The sequence below is a fragment of the Oncorhynchus kisutch genome, linkage group LG6 (genome assembly GCF_002021735.2).
Source record: "Oncorhynchus kisutch isolate 150728-3 linkage group LG6, Okis_V2, whole genome shotgun sequence".
Lineage (NCBI taxonomy): Eukaryota > Metazoa > Chordata > Actinopteri > Salmoniformes > Salmonidae > Oncorhynchus > Oncorhynchus kisutch.
The window spans coordinates 24,343,857-24,370,271 of NC_034179.2; the positions used below are offsets into that span (position 1 = coordinate 24,343,857).

General features: G+C 46.3%; 1 protein-coding gene across 4 annotated transcripts in view; it reads right to left on the reverse strand.

Annotated features, from left to right (window-relative positions):
- Positions 1 to 321: 321 nt before the first annotated feature.
- The window catches only part of LOC109892551 (roundabout homolog 1-like), a 171,241-nt gene continuing 145,147 nt past the window's right edge, over positions 322 to 26,415 (reverse strand). The window contains exons 7-29 of one of the 4 annotated variants that reach the window (XM_020485165.2): positions 26,289 to 26,297; positions 26,032 to 26,156; positions 25,682 to 25,853; positions 23,818 to 24,023; positions 23,631 to 23,712; positions 23,333 to 23,501; positions 22,834 to 23,000; positions 22,550 to 22,671; positions 19,507 to 19,741; positions 17,374 to 17,495; positions 16,924 to 17,095; positions 15,922 to 16,119; positions 7,039 to 7,065; positions 6,071 to 6,113; positions 5,667 to 5,821; positions 5,081 to 5,422; positions 4,832 to 4,945; positions 4,362 to 4,740; positions 3,758 to 4,257; positions 3,492 to 3,641; positions 3,135 to 3,356; positions 2,742 to 2,932; positions 322 to 2,609 (exon numbers count right to left, since the gene is read on the reverse strand). In XM_020485165.2, the coding sequence (XP_020340754.2) occupies positions 2,595 to 2,609; positions 2,742 to 2,932; positions 3,135 to 3,356; positions 3,492 to 3,641; positions 3,758 to 4,257; positions 4,362 to 4,740; positions 4,832 to 4,945; positions 5,081 to 5,422; positions 5,667 to 5,821; positions 6,071 to 6,113; positions 7,039 to 7,065; positions 15,922 to 16,119; positions 16,924 to 17,095; positions 17,374 to 17,495; positions 19,507 to 19,741; positions 22,550 to 22,671; positions 22,834 to 23,000; positions 23,333 to 23,501; positions 23,631 to 23,712; positions 23,818 to 24,023; positions 25,682 to 25,853; positions 26,032 to 26,156; positions 26,289 to 26,297 (3,917 nt within the window). In that variant the 3' untranslated portion in view covers positions 322 to 2,594. The remainder of the gene's footprint in view (positions 2,610 to 2,741; positions 2,933 to 3,134; positions 3,357 to 3,491; positions 3,642 to 3,757; positions 4,258 to 4,361; positions 4,741 to 4,831; positions 4,946 to 5,080; positions 5,423 to 5,666; positions 5,822 to 6,070; positions 6,114 to 7,038; positions 7,066 to 15,921; positions 16,120 to 16,923; positions 17,096 to 17,373; positions 17,496 to 19,506; positions 19,742 to 22,549; positions 22,672 to 22,833; positions 23,001 to 23,332; positions 23,502 to 23,630; positions 23,713 to 23,817; positions 24,024 to 25,681; positions 25,854 to 26,031; positions 26,157 to 26,288; positions 26,298 to 26,415) is intronic. The other 3 variants (XM_031826453.1, XM_031826454.1, XM_031826455.1) reach the window with 3 other exon arrangements.

A 26,415-nucleotide genomic window follows, 5' to 3' on the forward strand; every position in this document is an offset into this window, starting at 1 on the left:
ACTACACATACACACACACGGGACACACACGGCACACACACAGAGCCACACCTGTGCTAGGCTCCACAGCGTCTCTTTCCTTTTGACAGCACACAGCTGCTCTGTTAATTAACCACAAGGGTTCATGAGTGAGGTTAATTAAGCAGCGTGTCATCACATTCCCATAAAGAATAGGCTTTTGGGTGGCTCTCCCTCTTCCTCTTCTTCTTCCATTTTCCTTCTTCACTTCAACCTTGTATTAGGATGTATTGACTGGTGAAATGCTAGAGAAGTAAGGTATTAGGTATTAACCTAACAAGTGAACAAAGATTGAACCACAAAAAAATTCCAAGTATTTAATAATAAATAATGTGGTAAAAATGACAATAATTGTTTTTATCCCCGTTTATAACATACTCAGTAATGACATAACATGGCTGACATCATGAACATAGTTGCAATTCTTTAAAACATGGCAAACTCCAAACAAATGTCAGGTGTCCTCAGCGAACAATGTTTTACACATTTTGTAGATGTATCAAAAGCTTGGCCTAGATGTAGCCATAAAGAACCTAAACCCAACATGCTGTTCCATTGCCAAGCAGCATTATTTTCAAGTCCTAGTCTTTTGTCACCAGTTGTCCTCTTTCTGTAATAGAGTCCTTCTTTAGGGTAAGTATTAATGTCACTTTCCTCTGCCCTCTGTCTTGCTGGGAAACAATGGTGGATGTGTCACTGTGTACTGGTTGCTCATGGAGAAAACGCTATCCATCATCAGGCATGGAGAAATCCATTTTCCAGGATGTATCCATCAACGTTCCCTACTGATGGGGAGACTCCTACTAATGGGGCTTCCTCACCCTTCCCTATTGGTACAATGTATCCGTCAGCTTGTCTACTGTCTCTCTCACTTCCTCATAAGTGCAATTTTAGACATGAGAGTATAGTCCGATTAACACAGTAGTTTGTGTCATAATAAAGTTTGAGTCCAAATGAACACTGTGGTTTGAATGAAACCTAAACTAGACAGGAGAGTTAAGTTCCCATCCCAATCCCTAACAGAAACAGAATATTAAGACACATATAACACTGGTTCAATCGTGTACAGTGGGGCAAAAAAGTATTTAGTCAGCCACCAATTGTGCAAGTTCTCCCACTTAAAAAGATGAGAGAGGCCTGTAATTTCCATCATAGGTACACTTCAACTATGACAGACAAAATGAGAAAAAAAATCCAGAAAATCACATTGTAGGATCTGGGGCTCCACGCAAGATCTCACCCCGTGGGGTCAAAATGATCACAAGAACGGTGAGCAAAAATCCCAGAACCACACGGGGGGACCTAGTGAATGACCTGCAGAGAGCTGGGACCAAAGTAACAAAGCCTACCATCAGCAAGGGCATTGAAGATGAAACGTGGCTGGGTCTTTCAGCATGACAATGATCCCAAACACACCGCCTGGACAACGAAGGAGTGGTTTCGTAAGAAGCATTTCAAGGTCCTGGAGTGGCCTAGCCAGTCTCCAGATCTCAACCCCATAGAAAATCTTTGGAGGGAGTTGAAAGTCCGTGTTGCCCAGCAACAGCCCCAAAACATCACTGCTCTAGAGGAGATCTACATGGAGAAATGGGCCAAAATACCAGCAACAGTGTGTGAAAACCTTGTGAAGACCTACAGAAAACGTTTGACCTCTGTCATTGCTAACAAAGGGTATATAACAAAGTATTGAGATAAACTTTTGTTATTGACCAAATACTTATTTTCCACCATAATTTGAAAATAAATTCATTAAAAATCCTATGTGATTTTCTGGATTTTTTTTCTCATTTTGTCTGTCATAGTTGAAGTGTACCTATGATGAAAATTACAGGCCTCTCTCATCTTTTTAAGTGGGAGAACATGCACAATTGGTGGCTGACTAAATACTTTATTGCCCCACTGTATATAGACAACGATTAACAAGATCATTTGTGTCATTGTTCCTCTTGTATGACGAAAGGTCATAGATAACAATAGTTTAAAATAAAGTTAAGTGATTGTGCTTTTGAAACCAAAGTAGAACAAATAATGCACATTGACAAGACCAACATCAATAACAAAACAATAACAGTGCATTACAAAAATACATTAAAAACAAATGTCAAATTCCCATTGTAGCAATTTTTGTGGCAGTAAAATTAACAAACAATTTACAAGATGGATAGTGATGTCCAAATATTAATTACAGGGGCAACAGACATGTACCACATCAGGTGGTCCAAGACAAGGTATCTGTATACACTGACAACAACCATCTAATGTGCATGTACTTTCATTGAGGCTGTGACTACTTTCATCGAGGCGAATGGAAGCCAGTTCTCTAGCAACAAGTCAAGTAAACAATGATCTAATGGTGCTTCATACCAGTGAGTTAACAGACTCAAACGCGATTGCACCTTTTTTCTCACTTTCTTTTTTCCTGGAAGATGGACATCTAATGAGAAATTGTAATAAGAAAAACAAATATTCAATATTGTTCAGTTTTTTTTTTGTTCTGTATGATATGAAAAGTAATTTACATAATAGTCACTGAATTGTGATGTCAGATCCCCTTTCCTTTTCTTCTCCCATGATCCTCAGCTCTCCAGAAGCTGTAGACTCAAGACACAAGTTTATAATATAACCCCTTGAATAATGGCCATAAAAAGAAGATCATAGACATTCTAGATTTTCAACTCATGGAAAGTAGTAAATGGACACTTTTATGAGTATCTTGTTCTCACCTCTAGCTCCTCTTCCTGGGTCTGGAAGCCTGTGATGCTGGGCAGTGTGTCTGTGGGGTTCCTGCGGGCCCCATCTCTCCTCCGTCCCCCAGATCCCCGGGAGGACATGGAGCTGGAGGAGCTCTGAGCCTGGCTCTGGCCCTGCACCGAGGGGAAGGAGGGCCTGCTGTACGGGGGGATGTCCTCAGAACCTGAGACAGAGAGAGATGGTGGTTGGTTACATTCTACTTAGTTTGTGCTGGATAAACTCCATTGTGATTAATCATCTAGTTTTCAAGGGGATTTATTTTGACATGTAGGAACCACATACAAGCATAATGTTATAAAGCTCATATATGTACTTTGTTCCAACACACAAACCACATTGGAAGTACACTACATTGCAGTAAGTACCTGGTGGCTGACGGGCTTTGCTGCTCCCCTTGCCTCCCTGTGGAGTCCTATTCTTGTCCTGGCCCTCCCGTCTCTCTACAGAGCCCTCTCTGGTCTTCTGGCCTCCTGCACTCCCTCTTCGGCCCCGACCCTCCCCAGAGCCAATCCTCGGGAGCGTAGCACCTCTCACCTCATAGCCACACCGCGACATGTGACTAGGGGACTTCAAGGGCATGCAGGAGTCTGCGGAGAGAAGAACACAGACATGGAAATTGGAACTTTATTCACCAAGGCCATTCACCAAGTACTGTATAGCTAGAGAAGTCAATGTGAGAGCTGTTCCATGCAGTGACCCATATCTCAGACCCAGTCCCTTACCGTCTGTGAAGTCATTCCTCTTCAGGTGACCTTGGTGGCCAACCTGGGCCTGGTGCTGCTTGTGCCTCTTGGGCGGTCTCTTCTGCATCACTGCAGAGCTCATGTTGCTGTCTGTGGACAGTGGGCTGCTGGGACGCTGGTGCCTTCGCCCTGAGGTAACAGACAAACAGTCAGTCCATGAAAGTTTTATCTAAGAAGGCATATCTATGCATTTTATTTCTGATATTTTCCCCTGACCCAGTTTCCTGCCCCTCTCTCCTCCTCACCTGCTGGTCCTGTATCCTCTGGGAACCTGGCCATGCGTAGGCCTGCTGTGTAATCTCCAGTGTTGGCCACAGCCTGGGCGAAGTCTGCGTCTGTGAAGAAGGATCCGTCTGAGGAGCTGACGGCGCTGGAGCGTCCTGACGAGCCGTTGTCCTCCTCGGAGGCCGAGCCCCAGCCGTTAATCATGGAGCCCGTCACGGAACTCTCCAGATCCCCCGTGCTGGAGGCAGGCGTCTGCTCCAGCCCCCGGAGGTGCAGCCTGCGTGGGGAACGGGGGTGCTGCTGGTGGCGCAGTTGCTGGTGGGGCTGGTGGTTATTTTGGTGCTGGTGGTAGTGACTCTGGGCCATGTCTGCATCCATCTCATCCCCTGCCTCTTCTTCATCCTCCTCGCCCTCTTCCTCCTGGCCGTCAGTATCCAGCTCCAGGGGGCTGGAGATGTAGCCGTAGGTGTGTGGGGGGGAGAGGGGGAGCGGGGAAGGAGGGGGGCTGGCCACGTGTTGTCTAAGAAGGGAAAAAGGGAAAGGATCAAAGCATTGATTAATACAAATGGCTGACGGTTGTAGCTGGGATGAGTGAGATGCAGTGTGAGTTGGGCTCATAGTTACCTGTGGTGGTCTGTTCCATTGTGTAGGCCATTGTGCTGGTCTCCCTGGGGGGAGGGGGTGAGAGTTGCCGTAGACTGGTGACTGTAGGACAGACCCTCAGGGGATGAGGCTGCCCCTCTGACAGGGGGGGTGGGACATCTATCCATCCCCTCCTCCGCCTCCTCTTCCTCCATCTCATCCGGATGCAGGTACATCCGTGAGGGAAGCATTGGGCATAGGGCATCTGGGTTAAAGCTTTTTTCCATGGGCAGGGTATATTCGTCACAACTCCGGCTTGGTGGGGGGTTGGCAGGGGAAGGGGGCAGAGGTTCACCCCGGGTCACTGTGTTAGTTTTGGGCAGTTTGGGGGTGCGAGTTCCCTTCTTATGACTTTGGCTCCCTGCAGAGGCAATCGAACAAACGCTTAGAACATACTGCAGAACAAATACTTATTTGTCCTATTGCTATGATCCGGGTAATCAGTGTCTCACCAGAGGTGCTGTTGCTGCCCCTGTCAGAGCTGTGGAGGGAGCCTCCTGTGTTGTGTTCGTGGGCCTGGTTGTACGGGACGGTGCCTTGCAGAGGCCCATCTCCTCTATAGTGGTCTGAAGACACAGCAGATACAGAGAGAAAGAGACAGAGTTAAACAGATATGTAGACTACACATAGTAACACAATCTGAAGTAAGTTCCCAAATACTCTCCCTTGCACCACTGCTACGCTATGTCCAATCCTCTCACCTTTATTGAGCCTGTTGCTCTGCTCCATGATGTTGTACTGCATATGTGCTTTCTGCAGCTGGGACGGGGGCTGGTTCCAACAGCGTATATCAGTGGCCCCTGCAGCTCCAGCCTTGTTAAGGATGCTAGACTGGATGAGCTGGGTGGTGGCGTAGGGGGTGGGCTCGTAAGGGGTGGGCGGCCCTGCCCCTGGGCCCATGTAGCACAGGCTGGGGTTGTTGAAGGTCTTGAGCTCATTGAGTTTGTTGGAGAGGTCCACGTCGCTGTACACGGCCTGTTCAGACCCCAAAAGACCCCCCTGCTGGTTCTCCAACTGGCTGCCATAGTTGGCGATGCAGTCAGCTGAGGAGAGGAGACCACATGGGGTTAGGGTTAGAGACACTTTACCTATTCATTAACCCTTCATTAACCCTTCACACAGTAAGTCACATAACACCAGTAATTATCATGTTGAAGCCATGTTTCATTTCCATGATAACCCTCATTGCTTATTTGATTTGCATTATATCTCCATCCTTTAAGTTCCATTGCTGGGGCCTGACCACTATCACCCCCAGAGGAGGTCTGTAGCTTTAACGGTACTGACCTGGGCGGCTGTAGGTGGTCATGTTGCTGTCGCTGGTGCCGTTTCCAGTGTTGCAGCAGTTGATGCTGCAGTCTTTGTGGTTGGCACAGGCGTTGGGCCAGGAGTCTGGCAGCCACGGCTGGTTCACACCCTCACCCATGTTCAGCAGCCCGGGTCTGAACCAGAAGCATGCAACCAGAACCATTATCACACAGAACAAACAGGGTTTCTGGGCATGGGAGTTTCTGTCCTCTGTCATTTTTCAGACAGGGGGAGACCTCCCTCTGGTGGTTCAAGTAGGGAATACACTGCTGTTGCTTTTACCACTTTCCCTCCTGCATTTCTGAACACCATCATAAGTGCCCTATATAGACAGTGGGGAAATCATATCCAGTCAAGTGTACACATAAAACCACACCCCTTACCTCCCAGCACTGCAGACAGACTCTCCTCCTCTCTGATAGTTCACTAATTTAAAGAAAGAGAACAAATGTGAGAAACACAAGAAAGCAACCTGCACGACAAATGAAAGAGGGAATCCAGGTTGGTGTGACCTGTCTGTCACTCTGTACTCATACAGCTGTCTGACTCATCACATCTGATAGACACATCCTGTCATGAGTCACACTCTGCACGCACGCACACACACGCGCGCACGCACGCGCATATCAACACACACCTGACGCACTTGGCATTGAGAGGTGTACATGTAGAAAAACAAAATCAGTGTCAGAGTGTTAAACATGATATCTTGACCCTGAGGCACACTTCACAATGACTGATAACCCTTCAGTTCAGACACATCCTCTTCACTGGAGGGTGAGTCATTTCAACCACATGATTAGATACACTTTACTACTTCTACGGTTACTGTGTGAAGGACAAGTGGGAACATGGGACTGTGTTTATGCTTTGTATGGCACTAACTGCCTCTCTACTTGTCACAAAGCAAAGTGACTCAGCAGCACTCTAAACTGTCTTCACCACAGCCACAGGACAGGCCAACTGGTGGCCATGTTGTGTGTCATTGTCTATGCATGGTCTAAGAGGGTGGGATAGGGATGGGCTAATGACCTCTTTAGGAGCTGTCTGCCCCCTGATTCACCTTATGTCAGAACATCCCTTTGTGTAGCCCTGAACGCACCTCCCTCCGTGAGATTTAGAATTTTACATAATTGGTTTGTGGATGTGAGGCCACCAAAGATAAACACTAGCTCCATTAGCTGTTTGTGTATTGGAACAGATTGTTTGTGAGTGCTGGGAGGAACTGAGAACATAGAGAGAGAACTGTGTTTGTGTACAGGCATCTCTGAATCATAGGGGCTTCAAGGTCAGAACACATAAATAAATAATAAATACATGTTTACAGCTGAACACATTCCTTCATACATACCTGTAGGAGTGAAGGTGAAAGATGGAACTGCAGGAACAAGCCCAACCCAAACAGAGGAGGAGCGAATAAAAAGAAAAGGAGGTGGGAAAGAGAGAAGAAGGTTAAAAAGCCCCACAAAAACTGGCAGACATATTGGCGCGTGCACGCACACTCAAATACACACACACACACACAGAGTCAGATGAGGCTCCCTGTCCTCCATCAATCAGGAACATGTGGCCTTATGGGTAATGGAGGTCACCTGTGGTCAGACGGAAGGAGATAACAGAGATAGCAGAACACGTGTCATATTACCTGGGTGACAGGCTTGTCCCTACTCTAACTGTGCCTCACCGGGGAGAGGCGGCGGGCAGCGCCCTGGAAATGAGCCCTAAATGTCAGCGTTTGAATGTCAGCGTATTCTGGGATGTGCCGGCTCATCGTCACTACCCTTTGAGGTCTTTGAGTCAGGAGAGAAGACCAAACCCGTTTTATTTCATTTCTCCATATGAGATATGGTTATCAGGCTCCTTACTTTGAGGATAAAAGCAGCTGACACTAGGCAAGTCACATTATGGGCTACTGGAGAAAAACACACCTTAATGTAAAAGCATTGGTTTCATGCATGTTAACATTAGAAGCCTCCTCCCTACGTTTATTTTATTCACTGCTTTAGCACACTCCGCAAACCCGGATGTCCTAGCCATGTCTGAATCCTGGCTTAGGATGCCACCAAAAATCCTGAAATGTCCATCCCTAACTATAACATTTTCCGACAAGATAGAACTGCCAAAGGGGAGGAAGTTGCAATCTACTGCAGAGATAGCCTGCAGAGTTCTGTAATACTATCCAGGTCTGTGCCCAAACAATTCGAGATTCTACTTTTAAAAATCCACCTTTCAGAAACAAGTCTCTCACCGTTGCCGCTTGCTATAGTACCCCCTCAGCCCCCAGCTGTGCCCTGGACTCCATATGTGAATTGATCGTCCCCCATCTATCTTCAGGTTAGGTGACCTAAACTGGTACATGCTTAACACCCCGGCCATCCTACAATCTAATCTAGATGCCCTCAATCTTACACACATTATTAAGGAACCTACCAGGTACAACCAAAATCAGTAACCATGGGCACCCTGTAAGATATCATCCTGACCAACTTACCCTCTAAATACACCTCTGCTGTCTTCAACCAGGATCTCAGCAATCACTGCCTCATTGCATGCGTGCGTAATGGGTCCGCTGTCAAGCGACCACCCCTCATCACTGTCAAACGCTCCCTAAAACACTTCAGCGAGCAGGCCTTTCTAATCGACCTGGCCTGGGTATTCTGGAAGGATATTGACCTCATCCTGTCAGTAGAGGATGCCTGGTTGCTCTTCAAAAGTGTTTTCCTCTTAAATAAGCATGCCCCATTTAAAAAATTTTGAACTAAGAACAGATATAGCCATTGGTTCACCCCAGACTTGCCTGCCCTTGATTAGCACAAAAACATCCTGTGGCATTCTGCATTAGCATCGAATAGTCCCCGCAATATGCAACTTTTTAGGGAAGTCAGGAACCAATATACTCAATCAGTTAGAAAAGCTAAGGCTAGCTTTTTCAAACATAAATTTGCATCCTGTAGCACTAATTCCCCCCAGAATGTTGACACTGTAAAGTCCATAGAGAATAAGAGCACCTTCCTCCCAGCTGGCCACTGCACCGAGGATAGAAAGCACTGTCACCACCGATAAATCTACGATAATCAATCATTTCAATAAGCATTTTTCCACAGCTGGCCATGCTTTCCACATAGCTACCCCTACCCCGGCCAACATCTCAGCACCCCCTGCAGCAACTTGCCCAAACCCCAACCCCCCTGCTTCTCCTTCACCCAAATCCAGACAGCTGATGTTCTGAAAGAAATGTGAAAACTGGATCCCTACAATTCAGCCGGTCTAGACAATCTGGACACTCTCTTTCTAAAATTATCCTCCAAAATTGTTGCAACCCCTATTACTAGCCTGTTCAACCTCTCTTTCGTATCGTCTGAGATCCCCAAAGATTGGAAAGCTGCCGCGGTCATCCCTCTCTTTAAAGGGGGAGACACTCTAGACCCAAACTGCTTTAGACCTATATCCATCCTGCCCTTCTAAAATCTTAGAATGCCAAGTTAACAAACAGATCACCGACCATTTCGAATAACACCGTACCTTCTCCACTATGCAATCTGGTTTCCGAGCTGGTAATGGGTGCACCTCAGCCATGCTCAAGGTCCTAAACAAGATCATAACCGCCATCGATAAAAGACTGTGCAGCCGTCTTCAACGACCTGGCCAAGGCTTCGACTCTATCCATCACCACATTCTTATCGGCAGACTCAACAGCCTTGGTTTCTCAAATGACTGCCTCGCCTGGTTCACCAACTACTTCTCAGATAGAGTTCTGTGTGTCAAATCGCAGGGCCTGTTGTCCGGACCTCTAGCAGTCTCTATGGGGGTCCACAGGGTTCAATTCTCAGGCCGACTCTTTTCTCTGTATATATCAATGACGTCGCTCTTGCTGCTGGTGATTCTTTGATCCACCTCTATGCAGACGACCCCATTCTGTAAACATCTGGCCCTTCTTTGGACACTGTGCTAACAAGCCTCCAAACAAGATCAACACCATACAACACTCCTTCCGTGTCATCCAACTGCTTTTAAATGCTAGAAAATCTAATTCCATGCCGATTGCTGATTGCTGCCAGCACCCACCCACCCGAATGGCATCACTACTCTGTAAGGTTCTGACCTAGAATATATGGACAACTACAAATACCTAGGTGTCTCATTAGACTGTAAACTCTCCTTCCAGACTCGCGTTAAGCATCTCCAATCGAAAATTACATCTAGAATCAGCTTCCTATTTCCCAACAAAGCCTTCTCACTCATGCCGCCAAACATACCCTCGTAAAACTGACTATCCTACCGATCCTTGACTTCGGCAATGTCATTTACCAAATGGCCCCAAACACTCTACTCAGCAAACTGGATGTAGTCTATCACAGTCCCATCCGTTTTATCACCAAAGCCCCATATATCACCCACCACTGTGACCTGTATGCTCTTGTTGGCTGGCCCTCACTATACAGTGGGGTAAAAAAGTATTTAGTCAGCCACCAATTGTGCAAGTTCTCCCACTTAAAAAGATGAGAGAGGCCTGTAATTTTCATCATAGGTACACTTCAACTATGACAGACAAAATGAGAAAAATTGTAGGATTTTTAATGAATTTATTTGCAAATTATCGTGGAAAATAAGTATTTGGTCACCTACAAACAAGCAAGATTTCTGGCTCTCGCAGACCTGTAACTTCTTCTTTAAGAGGCTCCTTTTTCCTCCACTCGTTACCTGTATTAATGGCACCTGTTTGAACTTGTTATCAGTATAAAAGACACCTGTCCACAAAAGTCACACTCCAACTCCACTATGACCAAAATTGTAGACCTGCACCAGGCTGGGAAAACTGAATCTGCAATAGGTAAGCAGCTTGGTTTGAAGAAATCAACTGTGGGAGCAATTATTAGGAAATGGAAGACATACAAGACCACTGATAATCTCCCTCGATCTGGGGCTCCACGCAAGATCTCACCCCGTGGGGTCAAAATGATCACAAGAACGGTGAGCAAAAATCCCAGAACCACACAGGGGGACCTAGTGAATGACCTGCAGAGAGCTGGGACCAAAGTAACAAAGCCTACCATCAGTAAGACACTGCGCCGCCAGGGACTCAAATCCTGCAGTGCCAGACGTGTCCTCCTGCTTAAGCCAGTACATGTCCAGGCCCGTCTAAAGTTTGCTAGAGAGCATTTGGATGATCCAGAAGAAGATTGGGAGAATGTCATATGGTCAGATGAAACCAAAATATACCTTTCAAGGCATGCATGACAATGATCCCAAACACACCGCCCGGGCAACGAAGGAGTGGCTTCGTAAGAAGCATTTCAAGGTCCTGGTGTGGCCTAGCCAGTCTCCAGATCTCAACCCCATAGAAAATCTTTGGAGGGAGTTGAAAGTCCGTGTTGCCTAGAAACAGCCCCAAAACATCACTGCTCTAGAGGAGATCTGCATGGAGGAATGGGCCAAAATACCAGCAACAGTGTGTTGAAACCTTGTGAAGACTTACAGAAAACATTTGACCTCTGTCATTGCCAACAAAGGGTATATAACAAAGTATTGAGATAAACTTTTGTTAATGACCAAATACTTATTTTCAACCATAATTTGCAAATAAATTCATTAAAAATCGTACAATGTGATTTTCTGGATTTTTCTTCTCATTTTGTCTGTCATAGTTGAAGTGTACCTATGATGAAAATTACAGGCCTCTCTCATCTTTTTAAGTGGGAGAACATGCACAATTGGTGGCTGATTAAATACTTTTTTGCCCCACTGTATATCCATCGCCAAATCCACTGGCTCCAGGTCATCTGTAAGTATTTGCTAGGTAAAGCTCCGCCTTATCTCAGCTCACTGGTCACCATTGCAACATCCACCCATAGCACGCGCTCCAGCAGGTATACTGCACATGTCATCCCCAAAGCCAATACTTCCTTTGGCTGCCTTTCCTTCCAGTTCTCTGCTGCCAATGACTGGAATGAATTGCAAAAATCTCTGAAGCTGGAGTCTTATATCTCCCTCACTAACTTTAAGCGTAAACTGTCAGATCAGCTTACCGATCATTGTACCTGTACACAGCCAATCAGTAAATAGCACACCCGACAACCTCATCCCCATATTATTACTTACCCTCTTGCTCTTTTGCACCCCATTATCTCTACTTGCACAACATCATCTGCACATCTATCACTCCAGGATTAATGCTAAATTGTTTACTTCCGGCGCCGACAGAGATGGCCGCCTCGCTTCGCGTTCCTAGGAAACTATGCAGTTTTTTGTTTTTTACGTGTTATTTCTTACATTGGTACCCCAGGTCATCTTAGGTTTCATTACATACAGTCGAGAAGAACTACTGAACATAAGAGCAGCGTCAACTCACTTTCGCGAAGCGGATCCTGTGTTCTGCCTTTCACCCAGGACAACGGAATGGATCCCAGCCGGCGACCCCAAAAAACGACTTCGAAAAAGGAGAAAACGAAGCGGTCTTCTGGTCAGACTCCGGAGACGTGCACATCGTGCACCACTCCCTAGCATTCTCCTCACCAATGTCCAGTCTCTTGACAACAAGGTTGATGAAATCCGAGCAAGGGTAGCATTCCAGAGGGACATCAGAGACTGTAACGTTCTTTACGGAAACATGGCTCACTGGAGAGACGCTATCGGAGACGGTGCAGCCAGCTGGTTTCTCCACGCATCGCGCCGACAGAAACAAACATCTTTCTGGTAAGAAGAGGGGCGGGGGCGTATGCTTTATGGTTAACGTGACGTGGTGTGGCCACAACAACATACAGGAACTCAAGTCCTTCTGTTCACCTGATTTAGAATTCCTCACAATCAAATGTCGACCGCATTATCTACCAAGGGAATTCTCTTCGATTATAATCACAGTCGTATATATTCCCCCCCAAGCAGACACATCGATGGCTCTGAACGAACTTTATTTGACTCTTTGCAAACTGGAATCCATATATCCGGAGGCTGCATTCATTGTAGCTGGGGATTTTAACAAGGCTAATCTGAAAACAAGACTCCCTAAATTTTAGCAGCATATCGATTGCGCAACCAGGGCTGGAAAAACCTTGGATCATTGCTATTCCAACTTCCGCGACGCATATAAGGCCCTGCCCCGCCCTCCTTTCGGAAAAGCTGACCACGACTCCATTTTGTTGATCCCTGCCTACAGACAGAAACTAAAACAAGAAGCTCCCGCACTGAGGTCTGTTCAACGCTGGTCCGACCAATCTGATTCCACACTCCAAGACTGCTTCCATCACGTGGACTGGGATATGTTCCGTATTGCGTCAGACAACAACATTGACGAATACGCTGATTCGGTGAGGGAGTTCATTAGAACATGCGTTGAAGATGTCGTTCCCATAGCAACGATTAAAACATTCCCAAACCAGAAACAGTGGATTGATGGCAGCATTAGCGTGAAACTGAAAGCGCGAACCACTGCTTTTAATCAGGGCAAGGTGACTGGAAACATGACCGAATACAAACAGTGTAACTATTCCCTCCGCAAGGCAATCAAACAAGCTAAGGGTCAGTATAGAGACAAAGTAGAATCTCAATTCAACGGCTCAGACACAAGAGGTGTGTGGCAGGGTCTACAGTCAATCTCGGATTACAAAAATAAAACCAACACCGTCACGGACCAGGATGTCTTGCTCCCAGGCAGACTAAATAACTTTTTTGCCCGCTTTGAGGACAATACAGTGCCACTGACACTGCCCGCAACTAAAACATGCGGACTCTCCTTCACTGCAGCCGACGTGAGGAAAACATTTAAACGTGTCAACCCTCGCAAGGCTGCAGGCCCAGACGGCATCCCCAGCCGGGCCCTCAGAGCATGCACAGAACAGCTGGCTGGTGTGTTTACGGACATATTCAATCAATCCCTATCCCAGTCTGTTGTTCCCACATGCTTCAAGAGGGCCACCATTGTTCCTGTTCCCAAGAAAGCTAGCACTCACTTCCGTCATCATGAAGTGCTTTGAGAGACTAGTCAAGGACCATATCACCTCCACCCTATCTGACACCCTAGACCCACTCCAATTTGCTTACCGCACAAATAGGTCCACAGACGATGCAATCTCAACCACACTGCACACTGCCCTAACCCATCTGGACAAGAGGAATACCTATGTGAGAATGCTGTTCATCGACTACAGCTCGGCATTTAACACCATAGTGCCCTCCAAGCTCGTCATCAAGCTCGAGACCCTGGGTCTCGACCCCGCCCTGTGCAACTGGGTACAGGACTTCCTGACGGGCCGCCCCCAGGTGGTGAGGGTAGGCAACAACATCTTCACCCCGCTGATCCTCAACACTGGGGCCCCGCAAGGGTGCGTTCTGAGCCCTCTCCTGTACTCCCTGTTCACCCACGACTGCGTGGCCATGCACGCCTCCAACTCAATCATCAAGTTTGCGGACGACACAACAGTGGTAGGCTTGATTACCAACAACGACGAGACGGCCTACAGGGAGGAGGTGAGGGCCCTCGGAGTGTGGTGTCAGGAAAATAACCTCACACTCAACGTCAACAAAACTAAGGAGATGATTGTGGACTTCAGGAAACAGCAGAGGGAACACCCCCTTATCCACATCAATGGAACAGTAGTGGAGAGGGTAGTAAGTTTTAAGTTCCTCGGCGTACACATCACAGACAAACTGAATTGGTCCACCCACACAGACAGCATCGTGAAGAAGGCGCAGCAGCGCCTCTTCAACCTCAGGAGGCTGAAGAAATTCGGCTTGTCACCAAAAGCACTCACAAACTTCTACAGATGCACAATCGAGAGCATCCTGTCGGGCTGTATCACCGCCTGGTACGGCAACTGCTCCGCCCACAACCGTAAGGCTCTCCAGAGGGTAGTGAGGTCTGCACAACGCATCACCGGGGGCAAACTACCTGCCCTCCAGGACACCTACACCACCCGATGTCACAGGAAGGCCATAAAGATCATCAAGGACAACAACCACCCGAGCCACTGCCTGTTCACCCCGCTATCATCCAGAAGGCGAGGTCAGTACAGGTGCATCAAAACTGGGACCGAGAGACTGAAAAACAGCTTCTATCTCAAGGCCATCACACTGTTAAACAGCCACCACTAACATTGAGTGGCTGCTGCCAACACACTGACTCAACTCCAGCCACTTTAATGGGAATTGATTGGAAATTATGTAAAATATATCACTAGCCACTTTAAACAATGCTACCTAATATAATGTTTACATACCCTACATTATTCATCTCATATGTATACGTATATACTGTACTCCATATCATCTACTGCATCCTTATGTAATACATGTATCACTAGCCACTTTAACTATGCCACTTTGTTTACATACTCATCTCATATGTATATACTGCACTCAATACCATCTACTGTATCTTGCCTATGCCGCTCTGTACCATCACTCATTCATATATCTTTATGTACATATTCTTTATCCCCTTACACTTGTGTCTATAAGGTAGTAGTTTTGGAATTGTTAGCTAGATTACTTGTTGGTTATTACTGCATTGTCAGAACTAGAAGCACAAGCATTTCGCTACACTCGCACTAACATCTGCTAACCATGTGTATGTGACAAATAAAATTTGATTTGATTTGTAATTATATTCACCTATTTATTGCCTACCTCCCTACTCTTCTACATTTGCAGACACTGTACATAGATTTTTCTATTTTTCTTTTCTATTGTGCTATTGACTGTACGTTTGTTTATGTGTAACTCTGTGTTGTTGTTTTTGTCACACTGTTTTGCTTTATCTTGGCCAGGTCGCAGTTGTAAATTAAGACTTGTTCTCGACTGGCCTACCTGGTTAAATAAAGAAAATTAAATAAAAAAAATGTGATTGAAGTGAATAAATGCAATTTCCCTGGTGACAGAGGACAGTGTCCCATCTCTAACATGTGTGTCAGAGGGCTTAGGTTGCCAGTGTTCAGCTGAATGATCATAACACTAACCTAATGTCCTCCCTCTATCCACCTCCCCACATCTAATTACTATCACCATCCCAGTCTCTTCTCATCTCCCTCCAATCTCTACTCAACAAAATATTAGCTGGGTGTGATCAACATTTGATACTCTACTTACTTAATAAATGATCCTATTTTCCCTAAGCCTAACCCTAAACTTACAAAATGGCCCCAGTTGGTCAAATTTTTGTTAGTTTACTTTTCTTGATCCCCACAAGTATAGTTAAACATGTCCACTGATATATACACCCAAAGCCACATCCACTACGGACCTTTGCGTATGCCGGCGTAGCTGCTGCTGAGGCCACTCCTCTTCTTGTGGTGGCGGTAGAGCCACACACTGAACACCATGAGGACCACCCAGCAGGTAGCACCGATGCCCGCGATGAACGCCGGCTGTTTGACCACGTCTGAGATCTGAGACAATGTGTCCTGGTCCTCACGACTGTCCATCATCTGACCTGTAGAGTCTGGGGGAGGAAGAGGAGGAGAGGAGATTGACACGAAGGACGTGTATATAGTATACTCCATCATAGAAAATTGACAGGGAAGAATTGAGGCAGATCCTGAAGGACAAACATAAATCCTTTAAAACATTAAAGTTCAACTGATGGGCAGGAGTCTGAGATGGAAAACAACATTACAGAGTGGAGACAGGAGAGTCAGCTGAAAGGAGATATCTCTAAATACATCTGGTCACATAATCTGTCATGGAGAATGTTCTCATTCTCTGCTCATCAGAGTGCTAGGCCAAGAGGTGAACTGGAGTGAATGGACTTCATCATGTAACTCGAAAAGCTTTATATTGGTAATATTAAAAGGCTGGAATGTACTAAGATGATGGAGAGGTGGAAAACCGAGTTGATAATGTCTGTGCTTTTTGTCACATATAGTGAACCTGAGACTAGGGCAGGAGAGGCTGAATGCAAATTATTTAACTAAAGACATTGTGATATGACTCAGAGACATATTCATGTTGGGACATTAGATAGACACCTGTACATACACCTTTACATTTGTCACGGTGAGAACTGACACAGTGTGCAAATCACACAGACCATCTATCACATGGCTATAACTGAAAAGACCTTAGACGGGTAGCGATTGAACTGGTGTTGACCTGAAGATTGTAAGTCGACAGACATAGATAATGGATTAACACTGTTAATTGACCTCTTATTTTCTTGGTTCTGAGATCAGATAACATTCTTAATGTATTTTTACATGCTCTTAACTTAAGGGAGACTATCAAGTGTTACAGTTGAGCAGCTCACCAAGTTGAAAGAAGGTGACATCACTCTTGACCCCTGGGCCAGCACCGTTGCTAGCGGCGACCTCCACACTGTAGCGTATCCCTGGCGCCAGGCTGGGGATTAGCACGGAGAAGGTGGAGCCATCTACTGTCCGGTTGACGTGGTAACGGCTCTCATTGCCCAGGCACCAGATCTGTAGAGGATAGGGTGAAAGAAGGAGTGTGATGGTGAGAGTCAGTGGATTTTTTTTCAGTAAATGCAAACACTGTATTTGATATGACATATCAACATATGCCCATGACAGTGCCTCACATCAATGTGCTTAGTCCACCTCCGCTGAAGCAACTAAAAACACACAAACCCAAGGAAGTGAGAGGGAGAAAGTGGGAGGCTTGAGATTCTGCTCCATACCTCTCTCTGTTTGTTCCCCTCTTTCCTTCAGCAGAAAATCAAACCCTCTCTCCATCTTACCTTGTACTCCTGTACCATTCCGTTCTGTTCCTCCGCAGGAGGCGGTTGCCAAGCGACCAGGATGGCGGTCCCATTGGCATCACTCTTCGTGATGGTAACACCTCGGGGGGCTCCACTGGGAGCTGAGATGGGAACAAACCGTCAGACAGATGCACATGATGACATCAAAGACACCCACTCTCATTTGATCCTGTACATGTCACAGCTCCCCTCAGCGTCTGCCATGTCTCTTACTGAACGTTAAAGGACATTTAGTGACAATTCAGATCACATGCAACTGCTTCACCTGCAGTAGTCAGATTATTCTCAATACAATAGGCGATGCAAGCTTTTAACAAGGCTACTGTTACTGAACAGTATGATCATAAAGAGCTAATGAACAGCATGTGGAGTAAATACAGATGAATATTGTAGAAGTTTTAAATTGTAAGGGTATGGAACTAGAGTGAATAGCCACAGGGCACAGATGTCAGTTCAACGCATGATTTACATTTGGTTGAGTTGTAAACTTTTATTTATTTGATTTTATCTTTATTTAACTAGGCAAGTCAGTTAAGAACAAATTCTTATTTTCAATGACGGCCTAGGAGCAGTGGGTTAACTGCCTGTTCAGGGGCAGAACGACAGATTTGTACCTTGTCAGCTCGGGGATTTGAACTAACGTGCATTCAACGTGAAATCAACAAAACATGTTACCATGTCATTGGATTTAGGTTAAAAGTTGGGTAAAAAAAGATGAAATGCCCTTACGTTGATTACTTTTTACAAATATAATCTATTTTCCAGGTTGATTCAATGTCCTCACATTTATTTTATTGGTTGAAATGATGTGGAAACAATCATCAGTTTTTGCCCAGTGGGTACTTTGTAAGGTAAAAACCAAATGTGTATACACAATGGTTTCTCTGACAAGCTGGGGCACTGAATGTTCCACATATCTATCTATCTAACCTAGCCCACTAGATGTTCTTGCAATTATCTGCCTAAGGGTATGAAACCCACATGAAGCCACAGGTCCATGTCGCAAGTTTGTCACCAGTATAATATAGGAATTGACTGAGCTGATGTTGTGATGAATGGTATGTTGTTCGAGCTCTAGTAATGCCTGGAGGCTTTGTGTGCTGTGCCACGGTGGTGGTGGTGGTGGTGGTGGTGGTGCTAGTCACCTGATGAAAGCAATTCAAGTGAATCAGTAGCGCGTTGGCCTCAGGAGCTTAGTCATCGCCTAGTTAAAGATAATGAAAGCAGGCATGTCTGTTGTCTCGGGCTGGCTGGGGCTCTACGCATGAACTCAGAAAACAATTAGCAGCGCAATTTGTCTGCACAGCTGCTGCTACACACTCATCTATACAGAATACAGACACACGTCAGCTTTAAACAATGTGAAACTCTCAAACCTCACCAATGTTGATTACTATTCAACAACCATACAGTAACACCCACACATCTCCGGAACAATTAGCACACTTTATTTGGATAGTACAGATATTCCATCGGTAAAAGCTCTGTAGATAGTATGAACAACTATCTGCTGATAAGCAACTGCTTGCTAAGGTTATGGTTAGGTTAGAATAAGGGTAATGGTTAAGGTTTGGGCAAGGGTAAGGGTTAAGGGTTAGGATAAGGGCAGTAGAGGCTTCTGAGGGGAGGACGGCTCATAATAATGGGCGGAACAGAGTAAATGGAATGGCTTCAAACACATGTATTTGATACCATTCCACCTATTCCACTCTAGCCATTACCACGAGCCCGTCCTCCCCAAATAAGGTGCCACCAACCTTGTGTGGATAAGGTTTTAGGTTAGGGTTAGAACTGGGGTTAGTAGGGGTTAGTAGAGATATAATATTACTGATTGTCTGTAGATAGTCTATAGAGCATCTATAGATGGACTATCCAAATAATGTGTTACCAAGATGTGTTATGGTTTCTCAGAAATCTCATTCATTTATTTCTACATGTGAAAGGTTGATTTTGTCAACCACTTCCCTGGACTACTAAAACTCTCACAAAACAACCTACTCCATTCTAATACTATAACTCATGTATTTAATCTCCACTCAGACTTCCCATCACTACCCTCTTTAACAGAAGCCCTTGACCCCTGATCCCTGACCCCTGGTCTCAGCCTCTCACCTTCCTCAGGCGTCCTGGCCACCTTCACTTCGCTGTCCGCTCCCTGGAACTCATCAAAGAAGGGACGCACTTTGAACTCGTAGGTGACCCCCTTCTTCAGCTGAGGCACCACAGCACCGTCCTCTCCAGGGTTCCGCACCTCGAACACGCCCCACTGCCCCCCCGGCTGGCCCAGCTCCGCAGACGCCCTGTACATCACCTTGTAACCCTGGATGTATGGAGACTGCTGCTCCACCTAGTGGCAGAAAGGGGGAACAGATTTGAGGGTTTCTTAGAAGGCATCTAAAACACAACATCATTTTATAAGCAGTGTTATGACCATGTGTTCTCACTTTGAACTTTGGAACACATTCTAATGCCAGAAAAAGGAACCCTACTGTAAATGTGTCTATTAAATATGCTATAACATTTTGGTTGCCATAGCCGCTGATATTTAATATTATAGTTCCAACCAAAACTATTTCATAGTAAGCCCTGGGATCTATGACACAAGTGTCAAAGAGCCATTACAACAGCAGGAAATGGTACAGCGATCTCAGATGTTGGGCCAGTGTGTCACATAATGAAATAAAAAAACAATACACATTATAATACCATTACTCTCCTGCCGCGTTTGTTGGGCTGTTAACCATATAATGAACATTCTCCAGGAGAAGTCTTTAGTTCTGTGCTATGTTGCCCCCCAAGCCCATGGGGAGAGCTTAGGTTACACCCCTTGTCATCTTCCAGAGCTCAGAGAAACCACAGCATGAGGTCATCACCAAGCACCAGTTTCCTGAGAGCCTGGGACTGGTTAGGACACTGCCAGGAGGGCACTTCTAACCAGCACGCAAAGAAGCATGGGCCTCAAAGTTAGGTATCGTAGATATGGCTAAGGAAGCTAGGACTTCATAAGCACTTTATGAATGACTGGGCCCAGTACGTTTTACTTGACAATGGCCCATAACAAAGTGTTCTCACCTATTTTAAAGGGGATCATGTTCATTTGTACTGTCCAGTGGCCCTATTAATAATTTTCGGTCGAAGTATGCGGAAAGCTCAAAAACTCCCCAGGCAGCCAAGTTCCACAGACGATGGCAATGGAGAAGCCTTCTCCCTGTCAGTCTGGCTTTGGGCCTGCTCAGCTAAACTATTTACATTGTGTCTCTGTTTAGTACTGCACCCCTGACATGTGCTCATTCATCACTGAGCCCCTTGGCCCTTCCTGGGGAAGAGAGGGAGAAAGGCCTCACAACATATACAAGTCCTCTTTCATAGACCAGGATCAAAACTCACTCTGTCAGTACAGGTGGTCTTGATTAGGCCATTGGTACACATCCTATCCACAACTGGCCACACAACTGGCTAACAGTCTATGCTCTATGCCTACAGACTCAACTATATGTTCTGTAGTACATTATTTCTCAATGAATCAAATTATATTTGTATAGCATATTGTGAATATCAGGCGGTCTTCATTAGACCATCGGTCCACATCCTACCAGAGGTTGAAACAGGTTCACGGAACAGAACCGAAAACCGTAAAATAACAATCAGAACCAGTGATCTATACTGTTCTGGAACAGAACAGTTTAGGGAATCTTTTTCTAGTCTCACAAAAAAACACAAGAAAGTGCCTATGCAAAACCCTCACTCAGTCACTCAGAAACTTTTTCAGTGTCTGACTGCTAGCTGAAAATCTTTACGTGTGTGTACGTGTGTAGGCTACCTGCCCCTCTCCCTCCGAAGCACAGGCTACCTGCCCCTCCCCCTCCGAAGCACAGGCTACCTGCCCCTCCCCCTCCGAAGCACAGGCTACCTGCCCCTCCCCCTCCGAAGCACAGGCTACTGTAGCCTGTTGATGTTAAAAGCATGATTCGGAAATTAGGGAGAGAGATTTTTTATTAGAGAAGAATGGATTTACTTTTTCAATGCTACTTAGTAATCATCTTTCACATTGTAAGTACAAAAAGGTAATATATATATATTTATATTTCAGAGGTTTAAAAAGGAACAGAAAGGAACAACATAAACCATAATTTTTGGGATTGGAAGTTGACTTTGCTGGTCGGAAAATTAGAACGGAATTAAATAAATGATGGTTCTGTTCAGAATGAAACGATTGGAAAATAATTTAGGTTCCAAGCCCTGCATCCTACCCACAGCTCTACACAGTTGGTTATACAACACATTCTATGCTCTCTGCTCTATGCCTCAACTTTGTGTTCTGAAGTACATTATTTCTCAATCAAATTAGCCTATTGTGAATATCAGTTATAGCCACGCAAGCGCAGAAAGGTTTAGGGCAGGGGTGTGCAAACTTTTTGGCTCGAGGGCCACATCAAGATATTGAAAATCAATGGAAGGCCACATTTTATAGGGAACCAATTGTTAAAATCAATTTGCGGGGGCCTCCTGAGTGGCGCAGCAGTCTAAGGCACTGCATCGCAGTGCTTGAGGCATCACTACAGATCCGGGTTTGATCCCAGGCTGTGTCACATGGGCTGGGAAACCCATGAGGTGGCGCACAATTGGCCCAGCTTCGCCTGGGTTAGGAGACGGCTTGGCAGGCCGAGATTTCCTTGTCCCATTGCGCTCTAGCAACTCCTGTGGTGGGCCGGGACATGCACGCTGACATGGTCGCCAGGTGTACGGTGTTTCCTCCGACACATTGGTGCGGCTGGTTAAGCGGGCATTGTGTCAAGAAGCAGTGCGGCTTGGCTGGGTCGTGTCATGAGGACGCACGGCTCTCGACCTTTGTCTCTCCCGAGTCGGTGCGGGAGTTGCAGCGATGGGACAATTGAATACCATGAAATATATATATATATTTTTCATGTCTCACGGGCTGGATTGAAGTTCCCGGGCTGGAGTTCCCGGGCTGGATTGAAGTTACTTTGCCCCCCCTTGGTGTAGGGAGACCAACAGACCATGCAGTCTAAGAAGCTGGTAGTAATCATTCACAATCAGCTGACACAGACAGACACTAGGGTAACTTTTCCTTAGGATGGTCAGTATCTGCAGACAGCCCAGGCCCAGTTAGGTCGAGGGTCAGGGTTCTACTCACCGTCCACTGCACCCTGACAGAAGAGGAAGAGAGGATGGTGGGGTTGTGGAGATGGATCACCACATCCCCCAGCTCCCTCTGGATCTGACGATGGTCTACCCCCTGGCTGGTGGGAGGGGTGTCTGAATGGGGAAACAGAGAGAGTTAGCTCACTCAGACACTCACTTTGCCCTTGCCAAGCCAGCTGGTTACAATATGAGGACCACTAAGTCTCAGTGTCTCTGACATCAGCTAAATGTGACTCTATCATCAGGTAAAGCTTGTAGAGGAGAGGGTTATCTCACCTTGTGTCCTGACTGCATCAGTGATGGGGCTGGGGTCACTGAGGCCGTAGGCGTTGGCTGCTCTCACCAGAAACAGGTAAACTGCACCTGGCTTGAGGTTCTTCAGGACAAAGGTCTCCATCTTCACGTGGTCAGCCAGAGTCACCCAGCTACTCCCCGACGCGTGACTACACAGATGGAGGAACAATGGTCAATCATTCACAAAAGGTCTTAAAAATGAGTGCATACACAACGCATGCATATCTATACAGCCCTGAACACACATAATAGACACGCATCTCGGCCCTGCTAGACTTACCTGAATACCTCGATGACATAGGAGATGGGCGTGGACGCAGCGTTTGGGTTGGATTTCCCACACTTACCTGAATAACTCGAAGACATAGGAGGTGGGCGTGAACCCAGCGTTTGGGTTGGATTTCCTAGACTTACCTGAATATCTCGATGACATAGGAGATGGGCGTGGCCCCAGCGTTTGGGTTGGAATTCCTAGACTTACCTGAATGCTTCGATGACATAGGAGGTGGGCGTGGCCCCAGCATTTGGGTTGGACTTCCAGGACAGAGTGACTGAGGTGCGGCTCACGTCAGTCACGTCAGGCTTGGATGGGCCGCTGGGGATCAGGTTAGGGTCTGTGGGTCGACCTGGCTGGACTACTACTCCGAACTCTGCCAGACACGAAACAGTGAGGTCAGAGTGGCAATCAAACAATCAAATAAATACCCATTTACTCACTGCAATGACTCCAGATAGTGAAAGATACAGCTGAAAAGTTCATTATGATGTCCATAACCTACCTTCCACCTCCAGGTAAGCCCTCCAGGATGCCTCTCCACTGGGGCTGGACGCCACGCATGTGTAGACGCCTGTATCTCCAAGCTGAGGAGCAGAGACACAGAGACAGTGTAAGAGTGGGTTCATTTGGTGGTGTCTGAGTGGTGGTCTATGAGTGTATGTTGGTGGTGGTGTTACGCTGCCCCCTACCTTAGCGTAGCGGATCTGCAGGGCTCCTGTGTCTATCTGGGTGATGCGGGCCTCCTCGGGGGACAACATCACCCCGTCTTTCTTCCAGTGAACTGTTGGTGTGGGTGTCCCTGTTGCTTGGCAACCCAGGACCACTGTGCTCTCCGCAGGTACCGTATGATTGGACGGGCCCTGTCGGATCACGGGAGGGGGGCGGTCCGACACCACTATTCAAAAGAGAGCGGGAGAAGGCACTGTTTAATACCAGTTATACTGTGAGGGTAAATATTTCTCTATCACCCCTTCAGATAGAGAGAGAAATAAAAAATATATAGAAGAGAATGGAAGGGGGAAGACAGAGAGAAAATCAAGGGCAGATGTGATGTGAGAGATATTGAGGGAAATTGATACGAGGAGAACACAATAGGATTGATCGGTTGGGGCAGTGGAGGGAATAGAAATCAGATTATCCCAATGCCCAGAGCAACTGGCTAATCACTGGGAAGTAGCAGCAACAGTAGGAGCTGGCAATAGCCAGAGCACCACAGACCAACTAATAACAAATCCCATTTAGGCAGCAGTCACGCAGCCATCACTCTCACATTTCACAACATTGTGGAAATAGGGGGGGAAAAGCTCTCCAAAATCAGAGGCAGAGGGAATAATGGAAACACCTTGAAAACTGCCAGAGGTAATGGCAGCAAGTTATTTCCATGCAAATACACCTCGCAAACAGGGAGGGAGGAGGGGGAAGGGAGAGGGGAGAGACAGGTAGGCCTATTCACTTGAAGGAAATATAAAGGATAGCAGAGTGAGAAGTCCTACATGGATTAAACATGCTACATCCTTGTTTCATTTCCATTAAGTGTAATTGAGTGTCGGTGACTCTTATTTGTCCGGTGCGACACCTTGGCAGCTGCAGAAAGCTTTATCATCACCATATGATTACCGGTACCCAGAACCAATAGCTACCACTGCTGAAGTCACCTTTATGCACAGACAATGCTTGCCGCCTGTACCAGCCTCAGGCAATTATGTGAATTAACATAATATATGTACATAGTGAAGACACACACACACATGCGCACGCATGCTCACACTCAAGTCAGTTTATTATAACCAAGTAGACTTTGCTGGTGGGGATGGTTGCTGTAATTACAGTTGTAGGCCTTTGAGCCAGACTCACCATTTTAATTCAGTTTTTAATAACTGATGCAATTATCAGGATTATCATCATTATGATCACCAGCATGACATTAGGGAGGAGAACGAAAGGTGTCTGTGTTTAAATATGTGTGTGTGTGTGTAAAAATGTGTGTGTGTGAAAATGTGAGTATGTGTGTGTGGGTTTTGGGGGAGGGTTCAGTTTGTAAGGAGGGGATGGGCAGTCTATATGCACTGTGTCACCATGGGAACAGGGGGTTTGGAGTCCAAACGCCTGCAGCTGAGGGTTCCTGAATTCACTCCAACAACAATTAGTAACAGTAAGAAACAATGAACCATAGAGGACACAGCATCTCAGCAGTCTACAGGAAAGGCTGATCTGCCATACATCCAGTCAGCAAAGCAGCAAGTAGCTATTCAGCTACACAGTGGTGATATTTTAGTCATGACATTGGAGGCCACAGATTCTGTATTTTCCAATCATGGAGAGACAACTCAGCCAACCAGGCCAGTGGAGTCAACTTACGTAATGGAAGAGCTTTGGTCAGTTGATTAGAGGAAACCCTTCTCCCCTCCCTCCCTCCCTCCCTCCCTCCCTCCCTCCCTCCCTCCCTCCCTCCCTCCCTCCCTCCCTCCCTCCCTCCCTCCCTCCCTCCCTCCCTCCCTCCCTCCCTCCCTCCCTCCCTCCCTCCCTCCCTCCCTCCCTCCCTCCCTCACTCACTGTCAGTGACCTCCAGCAGGGCCTTGGTGATGACGGAGCCAGCGATGTTGAGGGCCTGACAGCTGTAGTACCCGGCGTCAGAGCGCTGAGCATCTGCGATGGTCAGACTGCCAGTCTGGGACACAGAGAGACGGCTGAAGGGCTGAGGGGGCTGGTAGGAGAATAGCAGGCTCTGGAGGACAGAGAGAAAGAGACAGAGGGGTCTTGAGACTGGAATTACATGTCTATGCTTGAGACATCCACTGGACATGGTGTTATCAATACCCTATATCCTACACTAGAATATGGATCAATAACTTAAACTCTATGCATCTACATTTATAAATTAGATGGACTAGATGGTATCTCACATTGCTGCCCTCCCTCTGCCAGAAGATAGCAGGTTGGGGGTTGCCAGTGGCCTCACACTGGAAGGTGACCGTTCTCCCCACCGCCACCACCTGGTTTCTGGGGCGCATGGCGAACGCTGGGGGCACTGCAGGGGTGGAGAGATGTGGCTAGGTTAACAGTACAAGCCATTGAAAAACTTTGCAAGCATTGCAATATAATAATATAATAAACAACTAAAATCTCATAGAAATAGGATGACATAATGATGATAACTTACCAGTGAAGACTACAAGAGAAGAGAAGAGAAGAGACACAAACACGGGAGATGAATAATGATGGCACATGCAATGGGAAAAGATTATCAGTCAATCATTAAACATTTTCAACACACACTTTGATGAATG